General features: G+C 42.3%; 1 protein-coding gene across 3 annotated transcripts in view; it reads right to left on the minus strand.

Moving 5' to 3' along the window:
- The window catches only part of NOL4 (nucleolar protein 4), a 281954-nt gene that overhangs the window by 10626 nt on the left and 246596 nt on the right, over positions 1-24732 (minus strand). For all 3 annotated transcript variants that reach the window (XM_019547639.1, XM_019547645.1, XM_019547653.1), the window contains one exon: positions 7766-7946. In XM_019547639.1, the coding sequence (XP_019403184.1) occupies positions 7766-7946 (181 nt within the window). The remainder of the gene's footprint in view (positions 1-7765; positions 7947-24732) is intronic.

The following is a 24732-nucleotide window of genomic DNA, read 5'->3' on the forward strand; positions in this document are numbered from 1 at the left end:
ATGACTCTCAGCAAGTATGGGCATGTAGTTAATCCATCTGAATGGACTGCTTTGTTGTGTGGACAAAGGTGAAAAAATAAGGTACTTTCCCATCTATACCATCAGAGATATTTCATCCAGATTCCAAATATGGAGATTTAGGTATGTCAGCAAGACTCACCATAACTAAAACCTTATAAACCAACTCATATCCAAACAGCTTATGAAGGAACACGCATATCTGACAACTGTTCCTTTAATTGTCTGTGAAGGGAAGGAAAGCTTGGATGATATGACTAAATCATACAGGAAGTAGAGAGTGTCTTAGTTTTGGTCAAGTCAGTTGACTTCTCTGAGTTCAGTTTCTCCTTTGCAAAAGGAGGCCAGTAATACTTGCCCCAAGCTCTTGATCCATTGTTGCAACCCAGCACATTTTTTCTCTCCCTCATCCGCATGAGAATTAGTCCCCGTACTCCTTCCCCCCTAACCCAGGCTGCAAGCCCAGGGGGTATCAATGTGAGCATAGTAAAAGAGCTTTCCTTGCTCCCAGTTTCTGTACCTGGCAGGGTGGCAGGCCTAACCATCCAGATGAAACTGCAGTGAATGTCCTGGTCAGCTCCTACAGCCCTGGATAAAACATGACCCAGTAGTATGACCAAGGGTGAAGGGGCAACTGGGACAGCCCCAAACCCACACTCCCCCAACCTTTGAGGGGGGAGTGTGGGGGATGTGGGAGAGGGGGGCAAAAAAGCAGCCCCTACCTGCTGCAATTGGCAGGGCACCAGCCAGCACTTCCCCATGCATCATGGCTGCCCAGCTATACCTCTGACTTGCCCAGTCACATTGAAGGGATGACGCACGTGGGAGTTGTGAGGAGGCAGAGTGTGCCCAGTGCAGACAGAATTTGTAGAGAGTTTAGCTGCCAAATTCTAAGGAGATGTATAGGCTGATCAAATCCTAAAGTACTTTCATGCAGACAGCAAAAGGTGCACCTCTGATACCAGGGCAACACCTGCCACCCCCCTCAGATGCACCGTATTTCAAACTCGTGTGTCATATCACGGAGGAACTGGAACTTCTCAATGAAACATGAGAAAAAACAAATATTCTTCCTCTACCCCTTTCCTTAGAATGGACTAACCTTTTTATGAAACATCTTGAGAAAAATTTATCCCAAGGCAGATGCCTGGTGGAAAATTTCAGGTCAAACAGTTAGAGCTCAGTAAGATTATAAGCCAGTGAAATTATGGCTGTATAATGGAGAGAGTGGGTAAGGAAAAAGACATGCTTGTTTTTTCCCACATGCTTGAAGTTACTGTAACTGCTGTATAATAAAACTGTCAACATTTGATTTCTCTTGCTAGCTCTATTAACAACTCCAAGCTTTCCATTGTGTAACCACAATCTCCATTCCACTATAGCAAGGTGAACAGGAGAATTTAGGAATCACTTAGCAGCACTCTTTGACTTTCCCTAACCAATCACACTATCTCCCACAGAAACTAACACAACAAATACAATTGTGTCTATGGTCTATAACTCCTACAAAACAATTCCCTCTGTTCAAAATAAGTGAGGAACTTCAGGGATGAAAACACTTTGTTAAAGCAGACTTAGAGCTGCTACTTGTTCATGCCCAGGATGCCAACCTCAGCAAAACTCATTTCTGAAAACCAGGATGCAGCCAGTTAAGATAGAGAATAAACACTTTGCCTTTTTGCATGATGCTCCAATATGACCATAATACATATATTTTCACACTGTCTTTGAACAAGGATGAGTAAGAGCTGCTTACACCCCTGATTGCAGTCAAATATTAACTCACTTATTAAAAAGAACACTGCATCTGCTAAATTTTCAAACCTCATCACCTGTATGCACATGATGACACCAAATACAACACTTTCATTTAGTCATCATTAAACCCATCGGCCACACCCATGTCCCATCTAACCGCTGACAGATTCCAGGGCAAACCTCCCTACCCTGTGTCCTGCTACTAATACAATCAACCCAAAGCAGCTCTGAAAAGACTCATCATCACCCAAAAGATTCATGTAATCTTTTCCTTTGATTGCATGTTTGTGGTCATGCTGGGGGGGTCATGGTCACCCCCCCACCAGAAAGTATCAAGACCTCATATCACAAATAGCTCTGGACATAGGTGACTGGTAGGGAGGACATGCAAGTGCCCTCAAGATGGCCAACACTGTTACTGTCAGTAGGGCTGCTGCCCAGCCTGACAGGGGGCAACTTCTGCGGGTGTCCCCCTGAGATTCAGGAGGCACCAGTCACTTGTGTCTGGAGAAGTAGTACTATGAATCCCTCAATCTTTCAGTATGGTTTTTTTTATACACAGCAAATGCAGCTGATGTGCTTACATGCAATTCCTAGGCTGACTAGCAGTAGCATAAGTATGCATGTCAATTCTTCAGTCCCTTGTTTTTCAAATATTGGGACCTCAGAAGGCTGAGGCAGTCAGATGGAGAACACCTGCAACAGGCACAACAAAGAACTTGGCATGGACTTAATTAGTCTTGTCCCACCGTCATTGGATTGGCTATTAGGCTTGCAAAGTAGACTTAAAAGGAAGAGGAAGCTCAGCATTTGAGGACAGGAGAGTCAACAGGCTGCAGTGAGGGTCTCCAGTAGAGCCAAGTCTTTGGTATGAAGGAACCATATGGGCAAGGACTGCTGTTCTGGTGGCAGGCTATGACCAGGTAACTCGTCCTGGGGACAGTCAGTCATAGCAGGTGGATGAAAGCTGATTGCAGGTGGGCTGAACATTTGTCTGTCCACTGGAACTTGGCTGAAGGACTCTCTTATCTCACAACCTGGCTGGCTGCTCTGTGGCAAATGGGCCACAGGTCATATCCATGAAGGATATGAGCTCAGCGTCAGCCAGAGAAATTGAGACAGAGTAGCTGCACTGCCAATCCAACAAAGAGGTATGCAGTGGTGGGCAGGGTGCCACAAGTAGACACTTCTGATATTTTGAAACCTCAGTTTCCTGAAGGAGGGATACAGGGCAGCAACTGAGACTTCTGCATATTCAAAGTACCAAATGGAGTGCAGGGGCCCTCTTGCTGACGAGGCAGCAGGAGAAGACCTAAATCTACTCCAGCAAGGACTACAAAAGCAGCAGGAATATCAGTGCTGGTAAGAAGAGTGACCTCTGTACCCTGTCATGAAAAAGGAGTCAGGGATCAATTGGGAACTCTGAAAAGGCAGTTCCAAGCTTGGCAAAGCTAATACCAAATGGCAGTCTTCAAGTTCTGTATTTCTGAGCAATGGGTTGTGCGTCTTTGTGGGTGGGGTCATGTTCATCAACCCAAGTAGTTCTGTTTCTGTCAAGAGAGGCACATTCAGTAGGCAGAGCCTTAAAAGAGGAACAAGCTGGAGTCCTCAGATGACTTGTAGCTCCAGCCAGGATTCTTCCTTTGCTACACAGGACCAGCCTAATTGCTGGCCTGTTGTCCTTTTAAGATGACTTCCCAGGTTTCAACAGCCAGCCAGAGTGCAGTAGGTTGTGGCTAAGTAAGCCTTCTGTGGCTGGGATGTAACTTGCACAACCCATTGCAGGCTGATTCTCAGCTGCATTTTGGCTCCTTTACACTTTGAAGTCCCTTTACATAACCAGATTTGGTCTCCTGGAATTTTTCTATTCAGCTGCATAGCAAGGAAATCTCTCTGCCCCAAAAGGGTTCAACCTTCTAAAAGGTCAGATCCCTTTCAGCAGTTTACAAGAGCCAATGGCAATCTGCTTGAAAGGTTCCTGCCTCTCCACCACTCTCTGTAGCCCCTTGACAACCTGACTCACACTGAGGGTGCTGACAGAAGTGACAATGTTTGCCCAATCTGGCCCCTGAAAGTGCTCTACAGCTGAGATCTAACACAAGTGTATGGCTGCAGAGCACTTTAAAAGGGCCCAATCCCCTGACAATCTGAACCCTCATTATGTGAGAGTCCAGATGAAGGTACTCCCAAATGAAGTGCCTTCACTAATTTGTGTCTGCATGTGCTGGGAGCATGGCTGCCCAGCCCTGCTCTGGGTGCTGTTTTCAGAATTGGGGGGGGGGAAGTAGCAGCGAAGGAGTGGGGGGTTGCCCAGCTGGAGTGTGGGGCAGGTAGACTGGAGCCCCCCCCCCCAGTGGGGGCTCTAATCCACCTACCCCCCCCTCCAGTACCTTCCTCCCCTGCCTTCTCCCCCTCCCATCCCGAGACAGCACTGGGGGCTAGAAGAGGGGCTAGAAGAGGGGCTGGGGGAAGAGGCTGCAGAAACATAACCTCTCTCTCTGGATTGGCTCCAAATTGGAGCTTGATCCTCCACCCTCCCAACCCAGCAGCTAATGTCTGTTGGGTCAGAAGGATCCATCTAACTCACAGGACCTGCATTTCTCTCTGTGCCCAGGGGCTGTGCCAGCCCAGCAACTGCATAGCAAAAGAGAGAAGTGAAGCATGTTAGTGTAGACTTTGCGCCAAAAAAAAAAAAAAAAGTGAAAAAAGAAGAAAAAATGGCCATTGTTTGCTGAGAAGGAGAGAAAAATCTGGCATGCTCTGTTCGATTCCTTTTCTGCTCTGCCCCACACTCCCTCCCTGAAAAATAAGGTGTCTCTTTTGACAGCTGCTGGAGCATCATTCTCCCCATCCTTGAGGCTCATGCTGAGCAGTTTCATGATGGCTCATCCCATTCACTTGTGTAAGCAGCTAATTACCATTCTATAATTAGCCACAGATGGAAGCACGGGCTTAGGAGGCAAATGCTGCAACAGCAAGGTATAAAGGGGACAGGCAGTGGGACAGGGAGTAGCTGAGCTGGGGGATGCTAAGATTGAAAGATGGGTTCAGACTAGGGAAGAATTTCATCAAGGAAGGGGGCAAACAAATGCATGAGTCAAAACGTGTCAAACAAATGTCAATTCTGATGCAGATGTTACATTACTGGGAATATAGCAGAAATAAGTATTCAAACGTAAGAATTATCCAGCTTTTGCATAAGGTTATTTTGAAGCAGATATAGACAACAGTCAGTATTTGTTTATACACACATCCTGGGTAAGGTGTAGACTTATTTTACATTATCAGAACATTTGCAAACATGGCAAGAATGTTTGATGGTGCATATTAAATTCTGAAGGAAATGATTCTCTGAACAACTCCTTCAGCGAAGACAACAATCAACAAACAAAACTTTGGCTCTATACAGGAAACTCACGATGCCTGCAAGTAGCCTCAAGCACACAATGAATAGGAACCCTTCAAGTAGAGCAAAAACTTCTCACAACAGTTCCTTTGAGCTCTCTGAAGGGGAGAGAGGGGAGGGCAAGTATCAACAGCGCCACTCAAAAGCAATCTGATCCACTCCTGCTAGTGCCCTTGACCAAGTCAGCAAATCTCATGGTCAGCTGTCTCAAATGTCTAAAGGAATAATTAGCTTCTTCCACTATCAGAAGGAGTAATGCAGCCAATAGAGCTTTTACCAAATATCCAAGCCAATAACACAACTGATTGCTGTCACAGAAATCTGAAGAATCAAGAATCTGCAAAAGTTGCCCTGACAAAAACTTCTTAGTATCCTTCCCTAAAGTTGGCAGATGGGATACAGGTCAATAGTTAGCCAGATTGTTGACAGTAGCATTAGGTTTCTGAACTCTGGTGCCCAGATTTCTTGTGATAAGAGGATTTCAGAAATGGGTCTGGATTATGTGATTTATTTCACCAGCTGTACACATGCATATATCCTTAGGGGAGCAATATCCAGAGAAAAAAGCCTAATTATTTTTAGTGAAGGGGTGGGCACTCTTGTGCCAGGGTCTGTTTAAGTATGTGTCTACACCAGATTTGAGAAATGGTTTGCTAGCCACTCAGGGGAACGGGGGAAATGAGAAAGCACCTTTCAGTACAAGACACACAATGGTGGAGGGTGGGGTGGGGAGGGAAGATTCAGTACACAGAAGGTGAGCATCCACTGGGACTGCACATGAGGTGGAGCAGCAGCATCCCACAGTGAAACTAGTCTCCAGTGGATTTACTAATGCTTGGTTCCTAGGATATGTTCAGCTGTGTAGTACTGGGAAAGTTTCAACCAGTGCTTGGTTTGTTGCAAAATGCAACTTGGTTGTTAATTGTGGTAAAGAGCCTGAAAATCACACAGAGAGAGGGAGAGGGAGAGGGAGAGAGAGAGAGAGAGAGAGAATAATAAAAAGGAAGCTTATAGTCACAACCAACAGCTGAAGTAACAGGGGTGTTGACAACTTCATCTAATTTTTAACTTGCCTACTGAAGTCAAATAGAATATTTCTGCCAAGTGATGTAGTTCAGTAAAAATGGAAATAATGGAAATGTATTCTATTATAAACAGCTTGAAGACGAGAGCAGTCAAAACCAGTAGCAATTTATAACAATCTAGTATTATGTAAGGTGTAACAGCACAGCACTGGCGGCCTCGGGTGAGTAATAAGACATGGCTAACTGTTTATGAGCCCAATTCTGTTCTTGTCCAAGTTAATGGGAAGGCATCCACTGCCTTCAGTGAGAAATGGATCAATCCCCTTGTGCCCACAATTTAAAAAGGCAATAGAAAAGGTGAGAGATATACTTAAGAATTCCAGCTTTCTACAGGGTGTCTTACTCCTATGAAAATATTCTATCAGAGATCATTTACAGCATATGTGTTTTTAAATATGTCTTCTGTGTATGCAGAAACAATTACAACTGCAATTTACCAACTTTAAGTCTAAGAGTTTTGACAGCTTAAAATGCTGTCTTTTTTTAAAGCCTTTCAAAAATTCCATACAACTCTTTTACCAGTTTTAGAGACAGAGGATATTTCTAAGCACAGAATATGCCTGCATGTTGTAGGAACATCACATTCTGCTAAATCTGTACAAGCAGTAGCCCCCATAGCATTGATAACACTCTGAAAATGATCAAGAAAACCGATTGGCAAGCATAAAATCAAGGAAAGACCTTCATCATTAATTTCTTTAAAAACACTGCTTTTCTTTTATACCTGAGGCACCACTCCCCTCATCCAGAGAGAGATCAACCAGGACAAAAGACCATTAATCCCTGTCCTCTGAGACATTCTTTAAATCCTCCTCTTGGAGAACAGAAGTGCAGGCAGAAATCCCCAGCCTTTCAGTGTGATCACTTTGGACTGACAGATAAGAGTATAATTTTTATTACCACAAAGGGTAAATCGCTTCCTATGCTCTGTATTCATATTAAATCAATGCTTTTGCGACTCCAAACAAACAATTCATTGCTTGCTACTGTTGTTTACTATTGTAATGAGAAAGAAACCTCGGTGAAAGAAATGACACCACTATTCCCTTCCCCCCCTTTCCTTTGTGGTGGCACAATTTTCTACGTTATTTTTAGACAATGGTAAATAGAAATGTTAATTACTAATTTAACACCTGTTATGCCAGATCCTCACTGGTGTAAATTATTGTAGGCAATGAACCCAGTTGATTTATAACAGCTGAGAATTAGGTCTACATTTTAGAAAGGAGGCTACCTTATTTTCACTCACTAACTACAAAAACACTAATGTGCACCTTTTGTGCTTCACTTAAGAGGCAATATATTCATGGGGTAGGTCCTACTAAAGCTATAGCTATAAGCTGTTGATCTAACCTGTTGTTGGATGTTTTGGGGGGGTTTTTCTTTAAATTAAGCTTTTTTTTTTTTTTAAGTGCTTGTGGAATTGGGCCTTAAGAATCAGCCAACTGAGTGACAGAAGCACAAACATGCGAACACACACATACATAAGAAAACTCACCACTGTTAGAAGCATCATTGAGATTTAGCAGCCCACTTCCTAACCCTCTGTAACTATGGTAACTGTAGGTCCCATTTCCGTTGATGTACAACACCTCCTGTGTGCTGGAAACAGCCGATGTTGAGTAAGTGACCTGGGCTGGCTCTTGTTTATATTGTTTGTCAGCTGGAGCAGTCTCATCCTGAAAAAAAACAATATTTCATTGTAAGGCACCAAATTATTTATTGCGTTACAACTTGAACCAGAGGGGCTTTTTAATGTTATTTATAAATCCCGTGCATGGCTTCCACAATGGGATAATAAATACAGAACAAGAACATACATGTTTGCAATTGACAGATTTCTACCTGAAAAGAAATACGAATAGCTTGGGACCCAGACTTCCCACATGCACTATTATTATTTATTTCTTTGTATTGTGCTTGAACACCCAAATGTGTTCAGCACCATCCATACACACAAGATGTGGTCATTATCCTAAGGTACTTGAAATCTTCCTCAAAACTGAATTCCAAAAAACCCCCCAAAACAGGAAGGAACTGGGAGCAAGTGACTGCTCTCAGGTACAAAAAAAATTACCCTCCTGATGCAAATAATCAGTTTTTCTTGCTATAACAACCACTATAAAATGCATTGATATATTCCATAGATGCATCAGCATTATGGATGCTTGGTAACAGCAGGGTAAAAATGTAATTACTATATGTCTGGTATGTTGCGAGAAACTATGCAAAGGGCTGTTACTGCCCCTACACAAATGGGCCAGCAGAATGGGTAGCCTCAGCAAAAATAAATATATAGATATATGAATATATAATCTACATATGGAACAAACCAATCTTTGTGCAGTAGGACAATGCAAAGTAAACAATTCCTCTTTCACTGAGGGCTAAGCTACTGTGATTTAATATTCATTGACTGTGGGGTGGTGAGAGAACCTGCTGGAGGTACTCTCTTCTCCTGATGGTTAAAGCAAGATATGGGCATGAGCAAATGAGCTGACCAGTTTAGCAAGCACACCTTGTATAGAAGGCACACCTTGTGCCCATTCCTTCATGGGTAGCTCCATATAGCTGTTTTTAAAATCATTCCAGCATTCTCTGTCAGTAACTCATCTGGGCTCAATAGTATGCTACAGCTTTTGTACCATACAGTCCCCTCATACTACCTGCCTAATGGGGACTGGAGTGCCGGAGGTGCTAAGGCACACGGTTGACAGAGATTACAAATTTGAGGCCATAGTAGAAGTACGCACGGTGCAACCTGTCAGATTCCAATGAATCTGCAAATTCTGCTTAATACCCTGTCACAAGGACAGGAAAAGGAAGGAACTGTCTACCTCTTAAGTACTTTTGCATGAGGATGGGCAGGATTTAGCTTGGGGACTCTCAAACTTTTGCATAGTATGATCACATTTAGCTAGAGAGATTGTCTTGCACTACCTGTCCACTTGTTTACTGTTACATGGACCACCTTTCACCATTTGTGACCACAGAACATTCCTACAGCAATAAGAGCAATTATTTACATAGAAAAGTTACAGTGGAAATATCTGATGCTGGGAAAAAGGAGAACTAGCAGCATGTTACCAAATAGCACCTTCATAGACCATTGTGTGAGAAACTCTGATTTAGTTTCTATTTGGCACTTATCTTTTTTAAAGCCATTATGTACCTTTTCATTTCTGTTTTCTTCTCAGTCTAATTATGGCTCCACCATTCTGGATGTGTAACACTTAACTCCTTGGGTAGTCTAGCTGATTTCCGTGAGCTAGTAAAGATACCTAAACTAGCCCTCTGTGACTAAGATGACAGTATACATCTGCAGAGTACTTCACGCAAATTCAGCTGCGATTGCTGTATTTCAGCAAGGTTCAGGAATAATTTGAATGATTAACACACATGGTTTCTGATTTTATATACTAGTTGCATTGTAAGTTATTTAGAAGCAAAGACTATGGCTGTCTCTAACACAAGTGAATGTATATTTTCTGTGAAAAAATATTTAGTAAGTTAGAGAACAAGGATATATTTCTTGCCAAACTTAAAACATCAACCATTCCATAAATTCACAAAACTGACACTTTCTTTTCTGATTTGATGGGAAATCTCTTTCTTTCAAAACTGGATGATGTTTCCAGACTCAGATGCACCAGGACCTGATTCATTTCCCATTACATCCAATGAAAGGATCTCATTAGACCCAGTGAGGACTTAGATTGCTTTAAATAACTTCATCCTCCTTTCTTCTTCCAATTGTACATTGGATGAATGACCCTGTTTCACTTTTGACATACGTATTTCTCCCATATTCATTGCTGTATATCTAATTCATACCTGACAGATATTTTTCTCTTCCTTCCTCTTTACAGATTCACAGAAGTTTAGGGCTGGAAGGGACCTCATGAGATCATCGGGTCCAGCTCCCCTGCTCTAGGCAGGAAAGACTGCTGGGGTCAAATTAGTTTAGTTATTTTTGATTTTTAAAAAGTGTGAAAATGAAACATACTTAGTACAGGTCCAGAACTCTGCGACTGTTGCTATTCCATTCAGGCACAAACAATATTCCTGGCACACTTTCATTCACTTTTTCTGCCATACATCTATACCAAATTAAGTCTAAAACCCAGAATATAGAACTGTTTCAGTTATTCACTCTGGAATATTCAAGGCCTATGAACACCTTGAAAAAGACATGGAACTCAATAGCTGGGTAAGAAAATAGGACCCTATTTTCCAAAAATTTGCATTTATTTATCCCTAAATATATGTGGGCTAACCTCCATTTCAATTATATTGGTAACATAACAGAAAGAGCTGGGGGCCAGTGCATCACTTTGTATTCCCACATGGAAAGATTAAAACCCTAATCTGCCTGCATCGGAACCAGTTCTTAGATGCTTTTGAAACCAGAGAGGTTGCAACTTCCACATATATTTTTAAAGACAAAATGATGGGGCCACACAATTTTCATACACGACAGGAAGGTCAGATGCCCTTTGATTTAACCAGATAAAATGAAATAATGCTGGAACAGACTAAAACTAACAACAATTGATAAGAAACTGGCACAATTCCTGTAAGCAGGTCACTCCCTCAGCTCCCTTCTCAAGACCAGTCAGCTCTGAGTTTTTAGTTTTCCAGCCAGTTGATTTTGTCATGGAGAAAACTTGTCTCCACAGACAGTACCATGGCAAGGAAGCCTGTCAACCAGGGTAAAGCCAGCAGCGCCAGCCCACCCTCACCCCGTGCACGGATCTGGGGAGCACACGCCCCCCCCCATGCTTGCCCAGGAGTGCATGCAACAGCGAGAGCTGCCCTGCTGCCATCCCCACACGCCCCCCTCCCGACAATGAGCCTCTTGTGGCTTTGTCCCATGCCCTGCCCCAGCTGGGCAGTGCCTGCTGGTGCCCCGTCACTTTGGTCCCCAGAGCGGTCACCCCGCTCGCCCTACCTTGCTACGGCACTGCCCATAGAAACAAAAACAAACAAGTAAGTGTGCAAACCCAAACAGAACACACTAAAACCTGCCATCTTTCTTCAGGCCCTGAGGGGGCAACTCAGGATCTGTATTTCTCCCCTGCACCACAGCCTTCCCTCCCTCTCCTCTGCACTCTGCTCCTGCAGCTTTTAACCCTCTGCTCTCACTTTTGTGACTCTACTCTTCTTCACTCATCATCAGTTGCAGCTGTCCTCCAGCTTTCCAGCCAAGCAGTCTATGAACTGCTGCCTACCTGCTGCTGGCTGTACCTCCTTACAATTCCATTTCTGCCTGCTTCAGCAATGAAACTGGCCTTTTTATGTTGTTGAAACTGGCAAGACTTTTTGTCTCATTTTGAATTTAGATTCATTGCACATATTGTAACATGAAATAAAAAAATAAGTTTAGCCTTTTAGAGCAATAAGGTGCGTATAGCTTACAAATACAGAACACTGCATGCACTTTAGATTTTTTCTTTTTAGTCGGGTTGCCCAGTGCTGACTAGTTGCGATGTACAGAGATTACACAATGAAAGGCATATTAAATAGTTTACGTGGACTGCACTATATATTGACAGCACATTTATAGAAAAAGGTTAGAAAAAGTTAGAAAAACGTTAGGAAAAAAGTTAGAAAAACAGAAAAACAGGTTGAAAAAGTTAATAAAGGAAAAGAAAAAGAAAAAGTTAATACAAGTTAGAAAAAGTTAATCAAGGATTAGTATGGGTTCTATTAAGGGGTTAGTCAATTGTAACAAATTATTAGAGTTCAACAGATTATAAGATTGTTCAAAGCCATCTAGAAAATATACTACCTGTTTATACAACTTAAAAACATTTATTAACCCTTTCTAAATTGGTTATACCTTTAATAAACACATTTAATGGGAAGCAATGTGAAGTTGAAATATCAGTTATTTAATTGTTTTAGAAAACAGAAGCATACGTCAGTGCTTCATATAATCATCCCCCTGACAGTTTTTCTTGAGAGAGAGGGAGCATAAGCATAGATATTAGTGTGGGCACAGGATGAAGTTACCATGGGTTAAACAAAGATGGAGATTTGCAGCATATCAGGTATTCTGTGCATGTACTCACACCCCACAGTAAATGAATACTAAACCACAGTAGCTTAGCCCTCAATGAAAGAGGGATTTTTTACTTTGCAATAACTTGCCTGTGTATTCACATTTCTAATTACAGAAGAAATTAAGAAACCAGTAAAGGATACTATACTACAAACCAGGGGTGTCAAACCCATCTGTTTCCATGGGCTGGATGAGTAGCATGGGGCTGGTTCCATATGTCAGATCCAATGAGTGCCCCAGAGCAGGTGTTGCATCCTGGAGCTCTAGATCTGCACTGCACATGGCACCCACTCCAATGTGCATCTCTTCCATGCCAGATCCAGCGTGCATCCTGGAGTGGAAGAACAGGCACTGTATGTAGTGTGGCCCTGGAATGGGTGCTGTGTGGAGTGTGGTCCTGGACCAGCTGCTTCAGAACTGCACTATATGCAGCACCCACTCTTGCCACTCCAGTACCATGGTGCATGCAGTACCTGCTCCAGTGCACTTCCACTCCATGCTGGATCCAATGCGTGTCCCAGAGTGGGTGCTGTGGTGGTGCATGTTCCAGAGCAGCCAGTCAAAGACCATGCCAGATACAGTGCCCACTTCAGACCTCCAGGGTTGCACTGCATATGGTGCTTGCTCTGGCTGGCTTGAAGCAGGTTTATGCTGGAATGGGTGCTGCATGCAGCATGCTCCTAAAGCAGCCAGAGCAGGCACTACATGGGCACGCAGGGCAATCTGGCACAACACGTGATTCCTGTGGGTCCACTTGAGACCCAGAGGCAGCATAGGGGGCTGGATGCTAGGGCTCCACAGGCCATATCTTTGACACACCTGCTCTAAGCAATGTACCTATATTCTATCAAATGTACATTACAAGGAAAACCTCAGTGTTTTAAATACAAAACAGCTAAAGGAGAGTTTAAAAGAAAATAATGTTCACAAGAAGGTGGTCCAAACATTATTTCCTCCAATCATCTGTGTGTGCATAAGTTCGGAAGCAGAGCAGAACCTGCATGGTTCCACTGAACAGGTAGCGGTTGAGAAACTGTAAAAATGTATGCCACAGAGTATTGCTTCACAACTGCTTCTCCTAAGTCTTAAGAAGATACAATGCAGAGATGTCTTTGTCAAAGCCTTTCCATAATAAGAATGACACTTGTAATGCTGATCATCACCACCAAGGACAAAGGGAATTAATAAAATCTTTTTAAAAAGCCACAATAATCTTCCCATAGAGTGACCTTTAACCCCCAAGGTGGAGAAGTGTTACTATGAACTTCCAACAAATACTTTGCTGTAGTCATTGATTTTTGCATGTAAGATGCTCACATGCTATAGTAACAGGCACCAGTATAAAACCCAGAGAGAGTGAATGGCTAGATGCTTCTGTGATCTGTGTGCTGTAATAGCACCTGTGGAACCACTACATGCATGATGGATATTTTGTCTTAACAGTGTACAGGTCTCTTGCAGCCATAGTTTGAGCAGTGAATCTGTAAGTGACTCAATATTTATTATAGATTAGATTAGTACACATCACCTTGTATGGGTCCCTACTGGGTTTTTACATCTCTTTGGACACCCCATACTTGTGATATTGGCCTACCAACAATTGATAAAAACTTTTATGACTAAGTCTGTAAATATTAATACCTAAATAAAATGAAGATGACAGAATGTGTTCAGTTTAGTGCTTTTAAAAACGTTCTACTTATCAGATTGAAAAATGTCTAATTTCTAGGCTGGCAGCTTTTAAGTGCCCAGGGGTGAAGGAATATCTTTTCAATTAAGTAGAAAATGGAGAAAAAAACAAATAGAAAATGTTGCCTTATATTCCTTGAAACTTTCTGTTTGAATGGGAGAATACCTTGTTACTACAGTCAATAAATATTTCTTCTAGAACACCATTTTGAGGTTACAAGAACCTAAATGCAGATTAGTATTAAAACAGCTAGACAAGCTGCAAACCCACCACGTGCATCATCTCATTTTTGAGCAACATAAAATACTTATTAAAAAGCCACATAAACTTTAATGTGCTTTAATACACAGGCTGCATATACTTCACTTTATTGTAGTACTGTTCTGAAGTCAGAAAGATTAAGTGCCTCGTGGGCATTTCTGTGGTGCTCATCTTTATCACATGTAGTGCTTCACAAATGTTAATGAAGTCAAACAGTTCCCCTGACTGATAAGGTGGTATTATTCTCCCCATTTTACAGATGGGGAATGAAGAGAGAGATTAAAGTCAAACATATTTCCTTAGCATCTACTTGAGTACTCAATTTAAGATACCCAAGATCAATTTTTTTTAGAAGATATAACATTATATGGCACTCTATGACCAAAGTATACCTTCCATTGACTTCTGCTGCAGCTGGAACTGATCAGCATGTAAGCAGATCAGACAGTTAGGTTCTCCAGTAGGCACCCAGAAAATGATGAACACCTAAGTAGTGAACATACTTGAGAAGTCAGTTTATGTGACTTGCCCAAAATCACACAGGAACTCTGTCACAGACTCTGGACAAACTTGCCCAGGGCCCCATCTTTGCCCCTTCCTGAAATCTCCTATTGTATACACTTATCTTCTGACTCCTGCAAAAAATGAAACAGGCTCATACAAATAAATCTTTTTCTCTAAACCAGGGCTGTCCAACTTCTAAGCAGCTGAGGGCTGCATGCTGCAGATATATTGCACCCACAGTGCATCATGCTCCCAGACTGGGGGCTGCAACTTAATCCCTTGTGGGCTGCATGCAGCCCATGGGCCGCCAGTTGTACAGCCCTGATCTAAACCACCCCAGTTTGTTTCCAAGGCAGGCCCATCCTAAGCACTGCCCAAGGTCAAGGGTTTACAGAAAGGTGCTATGTGACCCCTAACTGAAGACCATATCACAGCTTATTCACACAAAGGGGCAAACCTAATTTCTGTCATTTCCCAGCATGAGTGTCTGACTTTACAACCTTAATAATCATTAAAAAAGGGGTTCTTCTTATGTACCATTAAAAAAACAAATTCAAAACCAGGAATTCCTTCAAGTGGCATCATAGTGACACTCACACTGATCACTAGAAGGGCTGAAACCTTTAAATCCCTTGTACAGATGTTTCCTATTTGAGTTAACAGAGAAACTGATTGTCAGGGATCCTGATTTTCCCTATTTAAAAAAACTGCAAATTCTGATAAATCTCCCCAAATCTGTGATTAAAATGAAAAGCACCTCCTTCCCCCTCACAGCCCCTTCAACCCTGCTGGTGCCCCTTGCCCCCCGACCCTCAGCCCCCTGCCCCACCCAGCCCTGCCCAAGGGGGGGGCCCCCAGCTGCCAGGGCTATGGGGCCAGGGACCCAGGTCCACAGACTGCTGCCCCCAGCAGGAGGTGGTGGCTGCTGCAGAGGAGCAGAGCCTGCTCCATCCCCACCTGCTATCTGCCCACTGTGGGCTCAAATGGGAGGTAGGGCCAGCTCCCTGCCACTATGTGCACTCCCAGGGAGGTAGGGGAAACCTGTGCCTCCCAAGATCTGTGCGTGGGGTGGGCACATCCTGCCAGCAACACATTCCCTGTACGTGCAACAGCAGCAGGGACAGCGGCGTGGGGTTGTGTCCCTCACTGCTGGCGCACAGGCAGGGGATGCCACACCAGGGCAGCACGGAGCTCACAGCAGCAAGGAGATTCCCACGTGGCCCCACTGTTCCCTGCAGCACCGAGTCACAACCACTGGGCTGCGGAGGCCCTGGGGGAGGGCAGCAGGGTGGAAGCCCGAGCCTGCAGTGGGCAGCCTGACCCAGCCCTGTGCACAGATATGGGGGTCACAGGTCCTCCCTGCCCTTTGGGAGTGCACACAGCAGCAGGCTCTTTGCAAAACTGCAAGTTTCACAAGTTTCTGCATTCAAATGAGAAATCTGTGTTTTCATCCAGTAAAGGGGAAAATCCATGTTTTTCTCCATTATCCCCATGGGGAATGGAAAACCTGGATCCCTGCTGATTGCAGTGGCAGACTGCCATACTGTCTGTGGACTGCAGTAGTGGAGGATGAGACACTTTCCCAGCACAAGAGCAGACAGAAATCTTGCATCCAACTGCATTTTCTGAAAGGAATTGTGCTCTACTGGGCACTGGCATTCCTGATGATTTCCGACAAGCCTGGCAACACATCCCCTCTCCCCCAAAGTCCTTTCTCTTATCCCAGCTCTTCCTCCTATTTCCTTGCTTACTCAGTCCCATTCTCTAATCTTCAGGTTCTCATCCCAGTCCCAGCCTCATTGCTCACCAAATCTTAGACTCACCCTTCCAGAATCCCTGATTCATTCTCCTCCATATTAAGTCTCAGTCTTCACATCCTCTATCCCTTTACTTAATCTTGTCTCAGGCCATCTGCCCTAGTCTCCAACTTGCCCCCCCACCCAATTTCCCTATTCTCACAGGTTCCTAATTTCCTTCCTCAGGTTCTTTGTCCAGTTTCAACATTCCCATAGCTCTTTCTCCTTTGCCACTTGATCCAGAGAGTTCCAGTTTCATTGTTCTCAGATCCTCTTTCTTCTTGGTTCCAGACCCAGTCCTCATACCCAGACACTCGCCCCCCACAAACATGCACAACTCAAAGTTATCTTCCTTTTCCCATGTTGTCACCCTTTAGTCTAATTATCCCATGGAGAGTCATTGTTTTAAGATTACCCTCCTGGAGGTACCATTCTTGTTCCCCTCTGCATTCAGATCATACAAATTCATACTCCTTGGGTCAAACACAGAACTCATAAGAGCACAGGAAAGACAGTTCAAGTGCCCAGACCTATATGTTTTAAGGCCCACAGTAGCCCAGAGCTGCAATTGCAGGAAAACTCCTGCTCAGGCTTAGGCTGCAGTGCCCAGCGAGGACAGAATCTTCTGGGAATTTAGCTGCTAAAATCTATGAAGTCCTTTATGATTGTGTCTGAATGGATATTTAGCTTAAACTGTTAAATTTCAGTGGATTTTTCATAAGGATAGTTAAAGATACATTCTTGACACAAGGACTATTTTTTCAAATTTCATTGCCAAGGATGGAGGAACTAGAGTTCTTAAAGAAACAGCCAACAACATTTTTAACATAGGCAAAGCTCTATATTTTCCGTGGCTTCATTCTTGAAAAGGCCTGCAGTGTTTTGATCTAAATTTTCCATTTAAAAAATCAGCCTGGAATGGAAAATATCTTTCAAGAGGTTGGTCTAGTAAAGTTATGAACTAAAAATTGGGTCTTCTACTGAGAAGTGCTGGTCTTTGTATTTCCAGCCCCAACCTATACTACTGGCTTAACAAAATGCTGTTTTTCATTACATCAGATTAATTCTTTAGGATTTAAATTTTATGAAAAATATTCTGGAAGCTGGGATATCTGAATAATATGTTGGAATATAATAGAGAGCAAACTTCTCCTTTAATTTTAATAATGTTGTCAACTCAGTAAGATCAGCGGTGATAGTAATTTTATTTGTGAAAAGGGAATGGATGTGATTTTGTCTGTCTCTAATTTTTAGTTCCCACTTCATTACACCCTATTACTGATGTTTGTTCTAGCATCTGTATTTACTAAATATGACAAAGATGTATTAACCTCAGTGGGGTCTGAACAAATTAAATAGACACACAACAATACGTTTAGGGTGCTTGTACACATGACAGGGGTTTAGTCTTCAGGGTTTTATTCTATCACTCTGACATCTTCTGTGAGGGCAATACAGCAGTGTGCAGGCAATCCAGGAAGTTTTTGGAGAGTGCTGGGGACAACTCCCTGGTGTAAGTGCTGGCATGGACAACTAGGGGCTGTGCTCTTCTTGATGTGCTGCTCACAAACAGGGAAGAATTGGTGGGAAATGTAGTAGTGGATGGCAATGTGGGCAGCAGTGACCATGAGATGATTGAGTTCAGGATCTTGAGGAAAGAAAGGATGGAGAACAGTGGAGTAAGGACCCTGGACTTCAGAATAGCAGACTTCTACTCACTCAAGGAACTCCTGGGCATGACCCCCTGGGAAGCCAGACTGAGGGGGAGAGGAGTCCAGGAGAGCTGGCTGTACTTGGAAGAAGCCTTATTGAGAGTGCTGCAACAAACCAACCCAATGCACAGGAAGACTAGCAAGTATGGCAGAAGACCAGCTTGGCTTAGCAGGGAACTCTTCAGTAAACTGAATCACAAAAAGGAAGCTTATAAAAAGTGTAAACTTGGACATATAACTAAGGAGGAGTATGCAGGGATGAAGTCAGGGAGGCCAAAGCACAGTTAGAGTTGCAGCTGGTAAGGGATGTGAAGGGTAACAAGAAGGGTTTCTACAAGTATGTCAGTAGCAAGAGGAGGATCAGGGAAAGTGTGGATCCCTTACCTAATGGGAGAGGCAACCTAGTGGCAGAGGAGGCAAAAAAGGCTGAAGTGCTCAATGTCTTTTTCACCTCAGTCTTCGTAGGCAAGGTCAGCTCCCAGACTACTGCACCAGGCACCACAGCTGGGGGAAACTAACACAGGAATAGCTAAGGTGAGTAGCTAACAGTGGCAAAAGAACAAGTTAGGCACTATTTAGAAAAGCTGGATGTATACAAGTCCATGGGGCTGGATGGGATGCCCCCAAGGGTACTGAGGACTGATGAGATTGCAGAGCCACTGGGCATCCTCTTTGAAAACTCATGGTGATCAAGAGAGATCCCAGATGATTGGAAAAGGACAAACATAGTGCTCACATTTAAGAAAGGGAAAAAGGAGAATCCAGAGAACTACAGACCAGTCAGCCTCACCTCAGGCCCTGGAAAAATCATGAAGCAGCTCCTCAAGGGATCCATTTCTCAGTACTTGGAAGAGAAGGTAATTAGGAACAGTCATCATGGATTCAGTCATCATGGATTTACCAAGGGCAAATCACGCCTCACCAACCTGACTGTTCTCTATGATGAGAAGACTGGCTCTGTGGATGTGGCGAGACCAGAAGACCAGTGGGTGTGGTGCACCGTGATTTTAGCAAGGCTTTTGATACGGTCTCCCACAGCATTCTCCCAGGCAAGCTAAGGAAGTACAGGCTGGATGAACAGACTTTAAGATGGACAGAAAACTTGCTAGAGCATTGGGCTCAGAGAGTAGTAATCAATGGCTCAATGTCTAGTTGACTGCCAGTATCAAGTGGAGAGCCCAACTGGTTGGTCCTGGGGTTGGTTCTGTTCAATGTCTTCATCAACAACTTGGAAGATGACATGGAGTGCACCCTCAGGAAGTCTGCACATGACATCAAGCTGGGGAGAGCAGTAAATATGCTGGAGGACAGAGCTAGGCTTCAGAGTGACCTAAACAAATCAGAGGATTGGGCAAAAAGAAATCTCACGAAGTTCAACAAGGACAAGTGCAAAGTCCTGCACTTAGGACAGAACAATTCCATACACCAGTGCCCTTGTTTCAAAGAAGGCTAATGGCATACTGAGCTGCATTATTAGGTACGTTGCCAGCAGGTCAAGGGAAGTGATTAATTCCCCTCTATTCAGCATTGGTGATGCCACATCTGGAGTAGTGTGTTCAATTTTGGGCCCCGCACTACAGAAAGGATGCAGACAAATTGGAACGAGTCCAGTGGAAGGTAACAAAAATGGTGGAGGGCGCTGGGGCAGATGGCTTGAAAGGAGAGGCTAAGAGAACTGGGCTTATTTAGTTTGAAGAAGAGAAGACTGAGAGGGGATTTAATAGCAGGCTTCCTGAAGGGAGGTTCGAAAGGGGATGGAGCTATACTGTTCTCAGTGGTGGCAGATGACAGTACAAGGAGCAACAGTCTCAAGTTACAGCAAGGGAAATTTAGGTTAGATGTTAGGAAGCATTTTCTCACTAGGAGGGTAGTAAAACACTGCAACAGGTAACTCACAGAGGTGGAGCAGTCTCCATCCTTTGCGGTTTTTAAGATCTGGCTAGATAAAGCTTTGGTTGGGATGAATTATTTGGGACTTGTCCTGCTCTGAGCAGGGGGTTGGACTAGATGAGTTCCTGAAATCCCTTCCAACCCTAATCTTCTGTAATTCAGCCATAGCTTAAACTTTTCTGGGACAGCCATAACATTGCAAAAAGAAATACAGCTAACATGCTACATTATTTAATCTGTAGCCCAGATATTTAGCTTTGGTTCTTCTCTGCAACTCCTTGGATTTTTAAGGGAAAAACGTGGTAAATATTTTGCATAAAGACCCTACAGCTTATAGAACAAGAAAAAGAATATATTGCACTACAGTTTCAGGTTAGAAAGGCAGCAAATTCCTTTCATATTCAGACTATAAAGACTAAAAATGAACTGTCAACATCACCGCTGTCAACAGCCACTTGCAACATACAGGGCTACTGTTTGTCAAGAACTGAAACCTTGGGATTGATCTGCAAAAATATCAAAATAAAAATGTACCACTGTATAGGAGAATGGCAAGTGGACCTCAATCTTCTGCATTTCTGAGAATGACATCTGATTTCCAGACCAAAATTGGTGAGTTAACCTTAAATAAAAATGTTGGCATTTTCACATTACACGATTTCAGTCTTGTTCTTGTGTTACTGGCATCTTGCCTTTCTTTGTCACTGAAGTCTTTCAACTTTCTAAAATCTTTTTTTCCCCAGAAGGATCACTCAAAGTCAATCCAAAATGGTGAAAGCAGCAAGTGGAAGTGAAGTGCTTTAGGATCATTTACATCAATGTACATTTTAGCCAGTTCATTATCAACTGTAATAAATGATGACCAAAATATCCTTTCTTTGACCTTTCAGTTTCAGAAAAACTTTCAGGTCAGTGTAGGTGGTCAGTCATGAAAACCTGAATGAGATACTCCTGTAACCTGGACAGCTGTGGGAGTAGATTACAAGAGGAGAAGCTTGCTTATTTTAAAGAGTATGACCTCCACAACTTTTCAAATGAAAAATCCTTCTTCTTTATCAGTACAGTATCTAAGAAAATTTGTCCTTCCTTAGCTGAAGTCTGGAAAACTGATTAGTTAGTTTGATTTTCTCACAAAACAAAAATAATTTACATTTAAAATTGATGGTACAATTCAGCATTCACATTTGCTTGAAAAAGGTATAATAGAGACAAGTGTACTGCAAAATTTCCCACTTAGTTCTGCAGGCTCTGTTATACTAGTCCTGAGTAGAGACTTGTAGCCTTATCCAATTGCTTTGGGAATTTTTTGTTGTGACAAAGGGAGACTGTAACCCCAGACATGGCTGAGATCTGTGTTTGCTGTAGGGTGTTTAATATGTAAATAAAGCCACAAGAGACTTGCAGCACTTATTCCTTAAGCCTGCCAGAAAACAGTGATTAGAAGAGATGTAAAATACTAATTCTTCTGTGCCACCTCTGTACAGCAGGGCATCTCCAGTAGCATGAGTAAGGAAATATGGAACCAGCTAGCTTATAAAACACCAGGCCAGCTCTGTGTGGTTGTAACATAATGGCTATGCTGTCATTAAAGCTGAATCACTAAATAAGGGTGTCTAGTTTCCAATACAGCTCCTAGTAGAATTAATTTAACTGCAAATATGAAAGCATACATAAATGCAAGACAATGATTTAATAGGGAAGGCATATAGATTTCTGTTTAGGACACAGTTTTAGGGTCTAGAAACCTTTGAAAGCCAATATCCTATGCAATGGACAAGCGTGTGCAAAGGACAGAGGCTGATCAGTTTTCCTACTTTCTAATGTATGGGCAGTACAAATGGATGAGTCTGAATATCTGACCTTTCTTCAGAACAGAAAGCAAAATAAAGCCACTGAAACAATGTCATCTTTTCCCATCCCATGAACAGTTTTGCCTTCAGGAAATGGTATTGGATGAATCAGTTTACTACTGATACTGATGCATGATGACAACAATGTAGTATTTCCTGCTGAACTGTAAGGATGCAAAGCAGGAAGAATTCCTCACCCCTTGTTTATTGTTCTCATTTAGTACAAACTTTCTTCTGCTGTGATTCATTTTTGAACATGGCATATGTAAATCTGAAGATCACAGAATGAAATATTTAGACTGCCTGATTAAAATGAAGATGTTTTATCCTAGCAATACTAGTTAAGTTGACAAGCTTTTTTTTAAACTTAATATATGTATATTTTGCAATGAATATGTGGGGCTTGGTTTCAGCTGCTGTAGAACAGCTCTGGATAACTCCACTGTGGTCAATGGGAGTATGACACAGTACTAAAAAAAGAGAAATTTTAAATATTTAGAAATTGTTTTTGGGGGGGGGGGGAAGCAATGCTTGCACAAGTTTTGCAGCATGTATTACTGCAATTCTGTATGGTCATCATACTCCAATCTCTTACTGCAGGAGCACTGCAACCAATACAGTTGCAATTACCATCAGCCCATTTTATTAATAGTAAGCAGCTTTGGGGGTGTGGAGAAATAACTGTTAAAAAGGTCTGCGCTAAAAATTGTGGGACAGAGTTATCTGCCACATTGGCTGGAGCTTTGTTCTCTTTTATCATGCCTGAGATTTTCTTCTAGCTAGATATTCTTTCGAGTATTCATGTTATATATGTTGGAATATGCAGATTAGATTGTTTAGATCTGATTCTGAATGAAATTCTTCTTTGTTAAGAAAGAGAAGATGACAGCCTTGACATGAATACTCTAAGGGTGATGCTGCATGAACTTTATTAACTTTATTGGTTTCAACTAAATAAAAATGTATGTGTGTTAAATAGTTAATTTTTAGAAGAAAAATAGGATTTTTGGTATTGCAAAATGTATATAGACTGTCTCCCTGATGGGTGAATTCTGGTACTAGCTGATTGATAACTCTCTAACAAAGTTGCTTTTCCTCTCCTAAAGAAAATAGGAAGTGAACACCTTCCTGCCTGCATTTGATATCTACTACTTATTTTCAAACATGGGCATAGCTATTAATCATTTAGAGTTAGAAATTTGCAAGATTAAAGAAAAAAGATATTTAAAGGGATCTCTGCTATTTGGACTGTGCCTCCCAAGCTTATCCTGTTTGCTTTTAGCAGCTTGGAATTGTTCTGTTCTAAAGTTAAACAGAATTAAATCCTGCTTAATGCTTAGAGGCTGGTTCCCATTTGTAAAATTCATTGCAGAGTAAGAAAACAATTGGGGAGCTTTGAATAGCTAATGTATAAAATGAACATACTGAATTATATACACTACAGTGGTTTGCCTTGTATTTCATAACAGCTGTTTGATGTGTAGCTACTCTATTTCAAGTCTGCTTTTTAAAATTTGAACTATAAATCTGTGAAAACTAAAATTCTTTCCAGGCATTTCATGTGTGCTGTCTCCTTTCAAACACAGGTATTACCTGCCTTCTACATTATGAAGTAAAAAAAATCCTTACAAATTAACTGTTAGTTTTTTGATGTGTTTAATGGAAATAAGATATTTGGCTACTGAAAGAAGAAAACAAAGCTGAAGGGAAGAAATTCTCTTAGTACAGATTTTGCTTTGCCCTGATAATCGGGGAGTTTTGGGGCTTAATTCACTTCCATGTGTTTCAATAACATTTGCTCTCTACATTGTAATTAAGATTCAGCTGATGAATAGGTAATATCTTGGGGAATGACCCTCTCCTTTTCTTAAAAGAGTGCCAATAAAACCTCAAAAAAGAATAAATAAACTATGGGAGAGGCAAAAAAATACAAACTTTTTCTGGCCTTAGGAAGACAGTTCACAAATGGCATTGTTAGGTCTGCAGCTATTAATAAACACCAATAAGTAACAAGTACTACATTTGTGCACTGCCCTAAAGGTTAGTTCTAAATTAGTTCTAAGTTATTTTTGAGGCAACAGCCTAATTTTTGGATGAAATTAACCCTCCCACTACTGCATTAGCAGTCTGGCCAAATAGGGTTTGTCTATGTGGAGAATTGTAATGTCCTAACTCAAAGATGTAACAGGGCAGCTCCAGGCCCAGGGCAGACATAACACACGGGAAAGTGTCAACTGCCTCTTTGCTGATGGTGGCAGCATGGTCAGCCACACTGCAGTGGTGGCAATTTTTGTGCATCGCTCCCCTTCCAAAAGTAGCACTGGAGACTGCTGCCTTGGTTGTCCCTGCCTCAGTTATACAACTGGCCTAACTGAAGGTGTGGATTTAAGGCAATGTACATGTATTCTGTGAGGATATCCCTCTTTTTGGTTTCTCTTAACCCATTTAGAAATAGGTTTAAACTAAATCAAAAGAAGACACTCATATCAAGATATCATTATGCATAGATTTGTATTGGTTTAACTAAACCAGTGTAAGTTTGTGTGAAGATAAGGCTACACTCTCTTTGAGGCTGAGGAAGAGAAGTCTGCCTTTCTTCCTACTCAGTTTGGGGGAAGGGAAAAGAGAACCCACGATTCATCCCCCCAGACACCAGGGAGAAGATTATTCATGTTCAGTTTCCTCTGACCTGAAACAA

This window comes from Crocodylus porosus, unplaced genomic scaffold (assembly GCF_001723895.1).
Source record: "Crocodylus porosus isolate Cpor-Errol unplaced genomic scaffold, CroPor_comp1, whole genome shotgun sequence".
Lineage (NCBI taxonomy): Eukaryota > Metazoa > Chordata > Crocodylia > Crocodylidae > Crocodylus > Crocodylus porosus.